Source organism: Pseudophryne corroboree, chromosome 6 (assembly GCF_028390025.1).
Source record: "Pseudophryne corroboree isolate aPseCor3 chromosome 6, aPseCor3.hap2, whole genome shotgun sequence".
In the NCBI taxonomy this organism is placed as follows: domain Eukaryota; kingdom Metazoa; phylum Chordata; class Amphibia; order Anura; family Myobatrachidae; genus Pseudophryne; species Pseudophryne corroboree.
In genome coordinates this window covers 71333951-71347629 of record NC_086449.1, presented here as the reverse complement: position 1 = coordinate 71347629, position 13679 = coordinate 71333951, and the positions used below count along the sequence as shown (strand labels likewise).

Sequence of the window (13679 nt, the reverse complement as noted above, 5' to 3'; positions counted from 1 at the left end):
TTCCTCCAGTAAGTAAAACTGGGTCGGGTCAGCGCGTGCCGTAGGCCAAAAAAGGGGTGTGGTCTCACAAGAAAGAGGCACACAATAATGCCACCAATTCAATTACACCACGCAGTAGCACAATCTTCACATTACGCCGCATGCAGTGCCCCTGATTTATATTGTACAGTATCGAACGCTTTGGCAAAGTCTAAAAAGATTACATCCACGTCTTTACCCTGATCTAGGTTTGCGCTTACTGTTTCATAAAAGCCAAGTAAGTTGGTTTGACAGGATCTGTCCTTCATAAACCCATGTTGATTCCTTTTAATGACCTTATTGGTTTCAAGGAACTTCTGAATACTATCTCTTAGAATACCTTCCAATACTTTCCCCACTATAGATGTAAGACTAACTGGTCTATAATTACCTGGTTCAGCTTTACTTCCCTTTTTGAATATAGGCACTACTTCCGCTATACGCCAGTCTTTGGGAACCATACCTGATATAACTGAATCCTTAAAGATCAAAGATAGCGGTTTTGCCAGTTCAGAGTGAAGCTCCATTAGAACCCTTGGATGAATACCATCGGGCCCTGGTGATTTATTAATCTTTAAATGTTTTAATCGGTCACAGACTACTTCCTCGCTTAAATAAGTACCTATCAGTGTGATATTCTCATTATTGAGATTGTGCGTTAGTCCCTGAATTGGGTCCTCACGAGTGAATACTGTTGAAAAAAACTCATTTAGTGTGTCCGCTATGTCATTATCATTTTTGCTTAAGACTCCCAACTTGTCTTTTAAAGGGCCTATACTCTCCTTCTTTAATCTCTTGCTATTAATGTATTTAAAGAATTTTTTGGGATTCGCTTTGCTTTCCTTTGCTACTAGTTTTTCAGTTTCTACTTTAGCCGCTCTTATTTCCTTTTTGCTAATTTTGTTACATTCCTTATAGTGCTGAAATGACTCTGCTTCCCCGTCAGATTTGTATTTTTTAAATGCTCGCCTTTTCTTGCCCATAAATTCCTTAATCTTTTTGTTAAGCCACATCGGTTTATGATTTTTATTCCTTTTTTTGCTACTCATAGGAATACATTTGAGTGTATTTTTAGCTAGCAGGAATTTTAGTACCTCCCATTTCTCCGTAGTATTTTTTCCTAAAAACAAACCTTCCCATTCAATATCCCTGAAAAATACCCTCATCTTTTCAAAATTTGCTTTGCTAAAGTTTAAAGTCCTAGTTGAGCCAGTATAGGGCTGTTTATAGAAACTGATATTGAATGTGACCATATTGTGGTCGCTGTTTCCTATGGGTTCCCCCTACTATAATACCTGATACCAAATCCCCATTGTTTGTTAATACCAGGTCTAAGATTGCATTGTACCTAGTTGGTTCCTCAATTAGTTGGACTAAGTAGTTATCATTAAGTATGTTTAAAAACATATTACCCCTAGCAGTATCACATGAATCGTTTTTCCAGTTTATCTCTGGATAGTTAAAATCTCCCATCACTACTATGTCTCCTACTCCTGCTGCTCTTTCAATTTGCTTTAGTAACAATTCATCATCAGATGCGTTGATACCAGGCGGCCTATAGCATACACCCAATACTAACTTTTTTATTCCTTTTTCCCCGCATGCAATTTCTACCCATAATGTCTCGACAGTGTCTACAGTCCCCTCCTGAATATCTTCCCATATATTAGGTTTTAAAAACGGCTTTACGTAAAGACACACCCCTCCACCCTTTTTATTTAGTCTGTCTCTCCTAAACAGTGTATAGCCCTCTAGATTGACTGTCCAATCATGAGATTCATCCCACCAAGTTTCAGTAATGCCTATAATATCATACTGTTTGCTTGCTGCAAGTATTTCTAGTTCACCCTTTTTACCAGTAATGCTTCTGGCGTTTACATACATACAACTAAGATAAGTATTTTCCCTTGCGTTAGGGACATCTTTCCCCTTATGTAGCAAGGATGACCTGTAATCGTCATTGGTTAGTGCTTTGGTAAAATCCTTTTTAGTACCCATGTTAGTAACCTTACCGCCTGCTCTTACCCTCCCCCCAACTTCTCCCCCATTTCGTTTACTACCGCCATCCCCACTATTCTCACTGCATGACCCGTAGTTTCTAGCTAAACCCTCCCCCCAGGCTCCTAGTTTAAAATCTCATCCAACCTTCTAACCATCCTTCCCCCCAGCACCGCTGCCCCCTCCTCAGTCAGGTGCAATCCGTCACGACAAAAGAGATGGCGCCTGACTGAGAAGTCCGCCCAGTGTTCCAGGAACACAAACCCCTCTTTCCTGCACCAATCCCTAAGCCACACATTTACCTCCCTAATCTCCCTCTGCCTCCCTGGACTAGCGCGTGGCACGGGTAATAATTCCGTGAATATTACCTTAGATGTCCTTGCCTTCAGTTTCTTTCCTAAGTCCCTATAGTCTTTCTTAAGGACATCCCACCTTCCGCTAACTTTGTCATTGGTGCCAACGTGCACCAAGACCGCCGGGTCTTTGCCAGCCCCTCCCAACAATCTATCTACCCGGTCCGCGATGTGCCGTACCCGAGCACCCGGGAGACAACAGACTGTACGGCGATCACGGTCCCGGTAGCAGATTGCCCTATCTGCCTTCCTGATGATAGAATCCCCTACCACCACCATCTGACTAGGTACCTCTCTATCTTTTATCCCAACCGCGCCAGAGGGACCGCACCTCTGGATGCTAGAGGGAGCAGTCTCCTCCGGCACCGTCATTTCTTCACTATCATCCTCCGATTCCTCGTCCAATTGGGCAAATTTGTTCAGGTTTGATAGTTCGGAGATGTCGTTCCTCCCCCTCTTTTTCTTCCTTCTAACTGTGACCCAACTGGCTACCTGATCATCATCCTCTTCTACCAGTGACCCCTCCCGCATCCCCTCCACCGTTCTGTCTAAACTACGCTCGAGATTGTGAATCCCCCTCAGTCGCGTAACGGTTTGCTCTAGATCAGTTACCTGGGCTTCCAGGGCAACAGTTCGCACACACCTCGTGCAGATGTAATCACACTGGGCCGGTAGCTCCAGGTGTGCATACATCTTGCACGACATGCACTGAGTGAGGTCCTCAATCACAGCCCCTCCCATATTGTTTGCAAGGTCTAACTCCCTGTTACACTCAAAGAAAAAGCAGCAAAAATAAAAAGTAGAAGACAAGCAATCTCACTTATACAATAATTAAGCTGGCTTATACTTATCTATCTTTGTGCGGTTCTTGGTCCTTCACTTTTATGCAGCCGTAGTACTCTCTCCTGCGGCACCTATACTCCACTTAGCAGTTGCAGTTGTTCCAGCTCACTGCACCTCCTTTTCACTCGGCTTCCAGCTCCTTTTTGCTGTTTAAAACTCACACTTAGAAGTCCAAGCAGCACTTGGAAGAGACAAGTCCACACATAGTGCCACACATAATGCCCAGAGTAGCAGTGCCACAGCCAATGCCCACAGTAGTGCCATACAATGCCCACAGTAGTACAGTAGTAGTGCCCTTTACACATAACACCCACAGTAGTATAAGTACTACACATAATTCCCACAGTAGTAGTTCCCAGAGGAGTGAGGAAGGAGGGAACTGGAGGTACCTGACATGGAGAGCCGCTCTTCATGCTGTCGGCGCCGCTGTCACAGGTACAGCAGCGAGTAGAGAGGAAGTGGGAGGGACCTGACACCATCACTAATTACCGCAGGTGCTAGGTACTGACGTCCGCACCAAACCGCAGCCCAGCCACATCAGAGTGTCCTGGCAGTGTGATGTCACACGCTGCACGCCAGCTCCTCAAGAGGAGGACACCAAGGAACAAGGTGAACCCGTCCTTTATTAATCATTGTTATCCACCAGAAAATCACAATGGCTCATCTGGATATGTTCCTCATGTACAGCCGTGGCCAAAAGTTTTGAGAATGGTTTTCACAAGAAGAGGTGAGCGCTACCATCAACCCTGTGTCATGCCAACAGCAAAGCATCCTGAGACCATTCATGTGTGGGGTTGCTTCTCAGCCAAGGGAGTAGGCTCACTCACAATTTTTCCTAAGAACACAGCTATGAATAAAGAATGGTACCAAAACATCTTCCAAAAGCAACTTCTCCCAACCATCCAAGAACAGTGTGGTGATGAACAATGCCTTTTCCAGAATGATGGAGCACCTTGCCATAAGGCAAAAGTGATAACCAAGTGGCTCTGGGAACAAAACATCGACATTTTTGGGTCCATGGCCAGGAAACTCCCCAGACCTTAAACCCATTGACAACTTGTGGTCAATCCTCGAGAGGCGGGTGGACAAACAAAAACCCACAAATTCTGACAAACTCCAAGAATTGATTAGGCAAGAATGGGCGGCCATCAGTCAGTATGTGGGCCAGAAGTTGATTGACAGCATGCCAGGGCGAATTGCAGAGGTCTTGAAAAAGAAGGGTCAACACTGCAAATATTGAATCTTTGCATAGATTTAATGTAATTGTCAATAAAAGTCTGTGACACTTATAAAATGCTTGTAATTTGACTTCAGTATACCATAGTAACATCTGACAAAAAGGGTCTAAAAACACTGAAGCTGCATAGTTTGTAAAAACCAAAACTTGTGTCATTCTCAAAACTTTTGCCCATGGCTGTACTTGCTTTAAAGTGGCCCTAACATAGCAAGGTGCCTCCTTAGTAGATGGACAATTATTGCAGGTGTGGAGTATTCTTTACCACAAGAGGGCGCTGTAGTTTCCAAATGCTGGTTTAGAATGTGCTACTCTCTTGGTGAATTTTATTGTACTTGTTTAAGTTATTTCGATGATATATAGTCTTCCTATAAAGTAGTGTGTACATATAGGGCGGGGTGTACTAAGCGCAAAATGCGGTAAATTCCCTGTTTACCACATTTTCCTGATGTACCATCCCCCGGCCGGCAGGTCAGCGCCGCGGCGGGGTTCGCCAGCTTTAGCTGGCGATAGTCCATAGAAGCCTATGGGCTTCTCTCCGCGGCTCTGTGTAAGGGATCCGATCGGATCCCTCCCAGCATGCCTTGCGGCCACCCCCGTTGCCCTGCGCATGCGCAGACTGACTCCTGGGGTCGAATCCCGGAAGTCAGGCTGCCGCTGTGCATCGCGGAGGACAGCTCTTATCGGAAGAGCTGTCCTCCGCAATGCTGATTGCATATGTAAGTACATATGCAATCAGCATCGTGGCGCAGGGCTGCGATGTACATTAGTACATCCCGCCCATAGTAACAGTAGCTGTGTGTTAGAGCAAGAGAAAAGCAGTGCCTTGCCTGTGCTTCCAGCATAGGTTCCACATGGAACCCAACAGAGACAGACTAAGGTTCATGTTAGTGTTGGAGAGATGATAGGCATGTAATTGAACGGAGCAGAGATGCCGAGTGTCAGAGAACGGAGCAGAGATGCCGAGTGTCAGAGAACGGAGCAGAGATGCCGAGTGTCAGAGAACGGAGCAGAGATGCCGAGTGTCAGAGAACGGAGCAGAGATGCCGAGTGTCAGAGAACGGAGCAGAGATGCCGAGTGTCAGAGAGAACAGATCAGGAGCGCTACATGTCAGAGATCGGGTCAGGGAACGGAGCAGAGATGCTGAATGTCAGAGAACGGAGCAGAGATGCCGAGTATCAGAAGGAACAGATCAGGAGTGCTACATGTCAGAGAGATCGGGTCAGGGAAAGGAGCAGAGATGCCGAGTGTCAGGGAACGGCGCAGAGATGCCGAGTGTCAGAGAGAACAGATCAGGAGCGCTACATGTCAGAGAGATCGGGGCAGAGATGCCGAGTGTCAGAGACCGGAGCAGAGATGCCGAGTGTCAGAGAATGGGTCAGAGATGTTGAGTGTCAGAAAGAAAGGAGCAGGAATACTTAGTGTCGGAAAGAATGGAGCAGGGACGCTGAGTGTCGGACAGAACGGAGCAGGGACGCTGAGTGTCGGACAGAACGGAGCAGGGACGCTGAGTGTCGGACAGAACGGAGCAGGGACGCTGAGTGTCGGACAGAACGGAGCAGGGACGCTGAGTGTCGGACAGAACGGAGCAGGGACGCTGAGTGTCGGACAGAACGGAGCAGGGACGCTGAGTGTCGGACAGAACGGAGCAGGGACGCTGAATGTTGGACAGAACGGAGCAGGGACGCTGAGTGTTGGACAGAATTGAGTAGGGATGCTCAGTGTCGGGGAGAACAGAGATGCCGAGTGTCGGATATAATGTATCAGAGACGTTGAATGCCGGAGAGGACCGAAAAGAGTGTCAGAGAGAATGGAGAAGAGACACAGTGCCAGGAGAGAACGGAGCAGAGACACTGAGTGTTGGAGAAAACGGAGAAGAGACACTGATTGTCTGAGAGAACAGAGCAGGGACACCGAGTGTCGGAGAATACGGAGCAGAGACGCTGAGTGACGGGAAAAGTGGAGCAGAGAGTGTCAAAGATTGTGTTAGAAAGGCTTTATAAGAAAATATGGGGGAGAATAAAGAAGAGACACGGCTGATGGAAGATGTGTTGGAAAGACAGAATATGACAAGCATGTGTGAATGATATACCGTACTATGGAGTGAAGCGACAGAAGTACAATGTATGAGTATTGGATAGAAGTAGAATATTGGAGAGAGAGAATACTGGAGAGTGTAGAGTATGGAGCGTCTGCATCCAGAACGTCTGTATATTACGTGCATAACACAATAGGAGAAGTGCCAGTGGGTGTATGTAGGAGCATAGAATACGCTTGCCCATAGACATTAGTACTCAGACACATTTTAATAAATGACCATGATATCTACACATAGGGTTTGTGGGCACATATATGCCATAGAGACTAAGGTGTTAATAATAAGAGCAAAGGAGAGAGAATGAGAATACAGGAGAGACTGCAGAAGAGGCAGGCTATATGTGAGAGACTGCTGTAGAGACAGAATAGAGTGCTAGCGAGCACATATTGGGGTGCAGGGGGCTTCAGAGCAATGTAATGAATCACCCAGGGTTACACGCTCATCCTGATCTGCCTACCTGTGGTCTGGAATGTCTTCCCCGTGCTCGGTGGTCCTTCCCCTGCTGTAGTGGTTGCAGTCATCCAGACGGTATATACTGTCCCTGGTGACAGTCCTGAGAGGGTCTCATTCCCGCTGTATACTGTGATAAAAATGCATATGACACTTCAGCTATAGAGACGCTATGGGGGGAATTCAAATATTTGAAAAGTCGGTTGGGTGTCTGTTTTTTCCTGTCTATTAGATAGGAAAAAACAGACACCCAACTGGCTTTTCAAACAATTGAATCTCTCCCTATATGTTTTGTCAGTGTGTATACAGCATTCTGTCAGGGGGTGTCCCTGAGGGGTATGTGAGGAGATTGGTGTGTCCATACTTTGCATACAGGGGTTTAGCTTGCAGAAGACCCCTTCCAGTCCAAACGGTCTCTAACATTTCCTGCATTGTATTGTGTTGTGTTGCATATATGTCTGCATGTATATTACTGTATGTCTATTGTCTCATTCTCAAATGTCGGCAGGTGGATGTATTTGTGTACTGTGATGTACCTCCTGCCCTTTAGGTCTATACACAGGCAGCAGGAATCACACTGATTCACCACACCACAAGGAGCCTACAAGTCAGCTGTGGTCTCGGGGAGGTCCATGGTCAGCCTCTGGTAAGTGAGAACATTACAGATAATTACAAAGAGCAGACGCAGGGTAGACAAGGACCCTCTTCAGGTGCTGACAAGGCATAACTACTTCCATAGGACTAGTCCAGGATTGTGCCTGTGTGTACACTGATGTCTCTGCAGAGCGCCCGTGCGTACACTGATGTCTCTGCAGAGCGCCTGTGCGTACACTGATGTCTCTGCAGAGCGCCTGTGCGTACACTGATGTGTTCTGTGTGGAGTGGTGCTGATAGTGACTGTATTATACGGTGTGAGGGTATCCTGTGTGGTGCTGATAGTGACTGTATTATATAGTGTGAGGAGAACCCAGAAACCCCCCTCCACAAAAAAAAAAATTTTTTTTATTTTTTTATTTTTTTTAATGCTGCATGAGTATTGTTAATGGCTGTCTAGCGTCCTCTGCAGCCTGCTCTCTTCCTGGTGGCACTTGTAAGTGCTTCATAAAAGTTTACTTTATTTTAATTATAGTACATATATATCCATGTGCAGTTTGTGCATACATACATATATACATACATATAAACACACACACATGATATATATACATGCATATATATACTTGTACTGTATGTGTATATATATATATATATATATATATATATATATATATATATATATATTATCCTTTATTTATATGGCGCCACAAGGGTTCTGCAGCGCCCAATTACAGAGTACATAAATAATCAAACAGGAAAACAGCAACTTACAGTTGATGACAGTATAGGACAAGTACAGGGTAAATAAACATAGTTACATCAGCAGATGACACTGGAATAAGTATCAGGTGGCAGAAGACTGCTGGAGTTGATGCAGTTGAAGATTATTAACGTAAGACAAAGGATAAGCACATGAGGGAAGAGGGCCCTGCTCGTGAGAGCTTACATTCTAAAGGGGAGGGATAGATAGACAGAGGTGACACAGATGGGGTACATAGAGAGCGTGGAACAGATGGTTAGGATGAGATTTGGCTGGGTTTGGTGAAGAAGTGGGTCTTGAGAGCCTGTTTGAAGTTTTATAGAGAGTTGGAGAGTCTGAGGGGGAGAGGTAGGGAATTCCAGAGAATTGGAGCAGCACGTGAAAAATCTTGGAGGTAGGAGTGGGAGGAAGTAATCAGTAGGCAGGAGAATCGGCGTGCATTAGCAGAGCGAAGAGGACGGGTGGGAGTGTAAAGGGAGATAAGGTCAGAGATGTAGATGGGAGAGGAGTGGGTGAGGGCTTTGTAAGTGAGTGTGAGAAGCTTGAAATGGATATATATATGCATGTTTAATATGCTATGTGTATATTATATATATATATATATTTATATATATATATAGGTGTATATACGGTATATATGTGTACATATATAGATATGTATGTATATATATATATATATATATATATATATATATATATATACACACAGACACACTAGTTTTACGGACCCAGCATGTACTGGGTCACCTCAGTCCCCGCCCCCGTGCTTGGCTCCACCCAGTTCTGGAAACCCCCCCATGAAAATCCTGCGTTTGCCACTGGATAGTGACTGTATTATACAGTGTGAGGAGAGATGGTGAGGGTATCCTGTGTGGTGCTGATAGTGACTGTATTATACGGTGTGAGGGTATCCTGTGTGGTGCTGATAGTGACTGTATTATACAGTGTGAGGAGAGATGGTGAGGGGATCCTGTGTGGTGCTAATAGTGACTGTATTATACAGTGTGAGGAGAGATGGTGAGGGGATCCTGTGTGATGCTGAGTGACTGTATTATGCGGTGTGAGAAGAGACAGTGAGGGGAACCTGTGTGGTGTTGATAGTGTCTGTATTATACAGTGTGAGGGGAACCTGTGTGGTGCTGATAGTGACTGTATTATACAATGTGAGGAGAGACGGTGAGGTGATCCTGTGTGATGCTGACAGTGACTGTATTATACAATGTGAGGGGAACCTGTGTGGTGTTGATAGTGACTATTTTATGGTGTGAGGAGAGATGGTGAGGGGATCCTGTGTGGTGCTATAATAGTGACTGTATTATATGGTGTGAGGGGAACCTGTGTGGTGTTGATAGTGACTGTATTATGCAGTGTGAGGAGAGACGGGGCGGGATGTACTAAAGCAAAAATGCGGTAAAACCCCCGAAAACGGGGGTTTTACCGCATTTTCATATTTACTAAGACCCTACCGCAGCGTTTTCGGCGTCCAGGGTTTCGCCATCTCTGGATGGCGAAACCCTATAGAAGCCTATGGGCTTCTTTTCGCCGACCGCCGCAACCCGCCGACACCGTCGACCCCCGCCGCAGACGCCGACCCCCCTTCCCCCTGGCTTACCTTCCTCCAGGCTGCCCTGGACCCGGAAGGTAGTGTCCTCCTCCCCCTAGCAACGCAGCCGGACGTCCTTCCGGCTGCAGGGGGGAGGAGGAGGTGCCGGGGGCAGCCTGCTGCTGCTTCCCAGCATCTAGCCAGTGTGGGGACCCCGGGGAGGTGACGGAGACCCCCCGCAGACCACCTAACAGGTATCGCGGGGGGCCTCCGTCACCGCATCGCGATGTTGATCGCATATGTTAGTACATATGCGATCAACATCGCTGCGGTAACCGGCGAGGGGCGGCGATGTATGTTAATACATCCCGCCCACGGTGAGGGGATCCTGTGTGGTGCTGATAGTGACTGTATTATACAATGTGAGGGGAACCTGTGTGGTGCTGTTAGTGACTGTATTATATGGTGTGAGGAGAGATGGTGAGGGGATCCTGTGTGGTGCTATAATAGTGACTGTATTATATGGTGTGAGGGGATCCTGTGTGGTGCTGATAGTGACTGTATTATACGGTGTGAGGAGAGACAGTGAGGGGAACCTGTGTGGTGCTGATAGTGACTGTATTATACAATGTGAGGGGAGATGGTGAGGGGAACCTGTGTGGTGCTGATAGTGACTGTATTATACGGTGTGAGAAGAGACAGTGAGGGGAACCTGTGTGGTGCTGATAGTGACTGTATTACACGGTGTGAGGAGAGACAGTGAGGGGAACCTGTGTGGTGCTGATAGTGACTGTATTATACGGTGTGAGGAGAGACAGTGAGGGGAACCTGTGTGGTGCTGATAGTGACTGTATTATACGGTGTGAGGGGATCCTGTGTGGTGCTGATAGTGACTGTATTATACAATATAAGGGTATCCTGTGTGGTTTTGATAGTGACTGTATTATACGGTGTGAGGGGATCCTGTGTGGTGCTAATAGTGTCTGTATTATGCGGTGTGAGGAGAGATGGTGAGGGGATCCTGTGTGGTGCTGATAGTGACTGTATTATACAATGTGAGGGGAACCTGTGTGGTGTTGATAGTGACTGTATTATACGGTGTGAGGAGAGAGGGTGAGGGGATCCTGTGTAATACTGACAGTGACTGTATTATGCGGTGTGAGGAGAGACAGTGAGGGGAACCTGTGTGGTGTTGATAGTGACTGTATTATGCAGTGTGAGGAGAGACAGTGAGGGGAACCTGTGTGGTGCTGATAGTGACTGTATTATGCAGTGTGAGGAGAGAGGGTGAGGGGAACCTGTGTGGTGCTGATAGTGACTGTATTATACAGTGTGAGGAGAGACGGTGAGGGGATCCTGTGTAATGCTGACAGTGACTGTATTATGCGGTGTGAGGAGAGACAGTGAGGGGAACCTGTGTGGTGTTGATAGTGACTGTATTATATAGTGTGAGGAGAGATGCTGAGGGGATCCTGTGTGATGCTGATAGTGACTGTATTATGCGGTGTGAGGAGAGACAGTGAGGGGAACCTGTGTGGTGTTGATAGTGTCTGTATTATGCAGTGTGAGGGGAACCTGTGTGGTGTTGATAGTGACTGTATTATGCAGTGTGAGGGGAACCTGTGTGGTGTTGATAGTGACTGTATTATACGGTGTGAGGGGATCCTGTGTGGTGCTAATAGTGTCTGTATTAAGCAGTGTGAGGAGAGACGGTGAGGGGAACCTGTGTGGTGCTAATAGTGACTGTATTACACAGTGTGAGGAGAGACAGTGAGGGGAATCTGTGTGGTGCTGATAGTGACTCTATTATACGGTGTGAGGAGAGACAGTGAGGGGAACCTGTGTGGTGCTGCTGATAGTGACTGTATTATACGGTGTGAGGGGATCCTGTGTGGTACTAATAGTGTCTGTATTATGCGGTGTGAGGAGAGATGGTGAGGGGAACCTGTGTGGTGTTGATAGTGACTATTATACGGTGTGAGGGGATCCTCTGTGGTGCTGATAGTGGCTGTATTATGCAGTGTGAGGAGAGAGGGTGAGGGGAACCTGTGTGGTGCTGATAGTGACTGTATTATGCAGTGTGAGGAGAGAGGGTGAGGGGAACCTGTGTGGTGCCGATAGTGACTGTATTATACAGTGTGAGGAGAGATGGTGAGGGGATCCTGTGTGATGCTGATAGTGACTGTATTATGCACTGCAGTGTGAGGAGAGAGGGTGAGGGGAACCTGTGTGGTGCGGATAGTGGCTGTATTATGCAGTGTGAGGAGAGAGGGTGAGGGGAACCTGTGTGGTGCGGATAGTGGCTGTATTATGCAGTGTGAGGAGAGAGGGTGAGGGGAACCTGTGTGGTGCTGATAGTGACTGTATTATGCAGTGTGAGGAGAGATGGTGAGGGGATCCTGTGTGATGCTGATAGTGACTGTATTATGCACTGCAGTGTGAGGAGAGAGGGTGAGGGGAACCTGTGTGGTGCGGATAGTGGCTGTATTATGCAGTGTGAGGAGAGAGGGTGAGGGGAACCTGTGTGGTGCTGATAGTGACTGTATTATGCAGTGTGAGGAGAGAGGGTGAGGGGAACCTGTGTGGTGCTGATAGTGACTGTATTATGCAGTGTGAGGACAGAGGGTGAGGGGAACCTGTGTGGTGCTGATAGTGACTGTATTATACAGTGTGAGGAGAGATAGTGAGGGGATCCTGTGTGATGCTGACAGTGACTGTATTATACAGTGGGCGGGATGTACTAAAGCAAAAATGCGGTAAAACCCCCGAAAACGGGGGTTTTACCGCATTTTCATATTTACTAAGACCCTACCGCAGCGTTTTCGGCGTCCAGGGTTTCGCCATCTCTGGATGGCGAAACCCTATAGAAGCCTATGGGCTTCTTTTCGCCGAACGCCGCAACCCGCCGACACCGTCGACCCCCGCCGCAGACGCCGACCCCCCTTCCCCCTGGCTTACCTTCCTCCAGGCTGCCCTGGACCCGGAAGGTAGTGTCCTCCTCCCCCTAGCAACGCAGCCGGACGTCCTTCCGGCTGCAGGGGGGAGGAGGAGGTGCCGGGGGCAGCCTGCTTCTGCTTCCCGGCATCTAGCCAGTGTGGGGACCCCGGGGAGGTGACGGAGACCCCCCGCAGACCACCTAACAGGTATCGCGGGGGGCCTCCGTCACCGCATCGCGATGTTGATCGCATATGTTAGTACATATGCGATCAACATCGCTGCGGTAACCGGCGAGGGGCGGCGATGTATGTTAATACATCCCGCCCAGTGTGAGGAGAGATGGTGAGGGGATCCTGTGTGGTGCTGACAGTGACTGTATTATACAGTGTGAGGAGAGAGGGTGAGGGGAACCTGTGTGGTGTTGATAGTGACTGTATTATATAGTGTGAGGAGAGAGGGTGAGGGGAACCTGTGTGGTGCTGATAGTGACTGTATTATACAGTGTGAGGAGAGAGGGTGAGGGGAACCTGTGTGGTGCTGATAGTGACTGTATTATACAGTGTGAGGAGAGAGGGTGAGGGAAACCTGTGTGGTGCTGATAGTGACTGTATTATACAGTGTGAGGAGAGAGGGTGAGGGGAAGAACCTGTGTGGTGCTGATAGTGACTGTATTATACGGTGTGAGGGGAACCTCTGTGGTGCTGATAGTGACTGTATTATGCAGTGTGAGGAGAGAGGGTGAGGGGAACCTGTGTGGTGCTGATAGTGACTGTATTATGCAGTGTGAGGAGAGAGGGTGAGGGGATCCTGTGTGATGCTGACAGTGACTGTATTATACAGTGTGAGG

General features: G+C 47.5%; 1 protein-coding gene across 3 annotated transcripts in view; it reads right to left on the bottom strand.

Moving 5' to 3' along the window:
- Positions 1-13679, bottom strand: part of IL27RA (interleukin 27 receptor subunit alpha) — a 55584-nt gene that overhangs the window by 7663 nt on the left and 34242 nt on the right. For 2 of the 3 annotated variants that reach the window (XM_063931127.1, XM_063931125.1), the window contains exon 12: positions 7003-7125. In XM_063931127.1, the coding sequence (XP_063787197.1) occupies positions 7003-7125 (123 nt within the window). Of the gene's footprint in view, positions 1-3227; positions 3359-7002; positions 7126-13679 lie in introns of those variants that run through there. The other variant, XM_063931126.1, reaches the window with a different exon arrangement.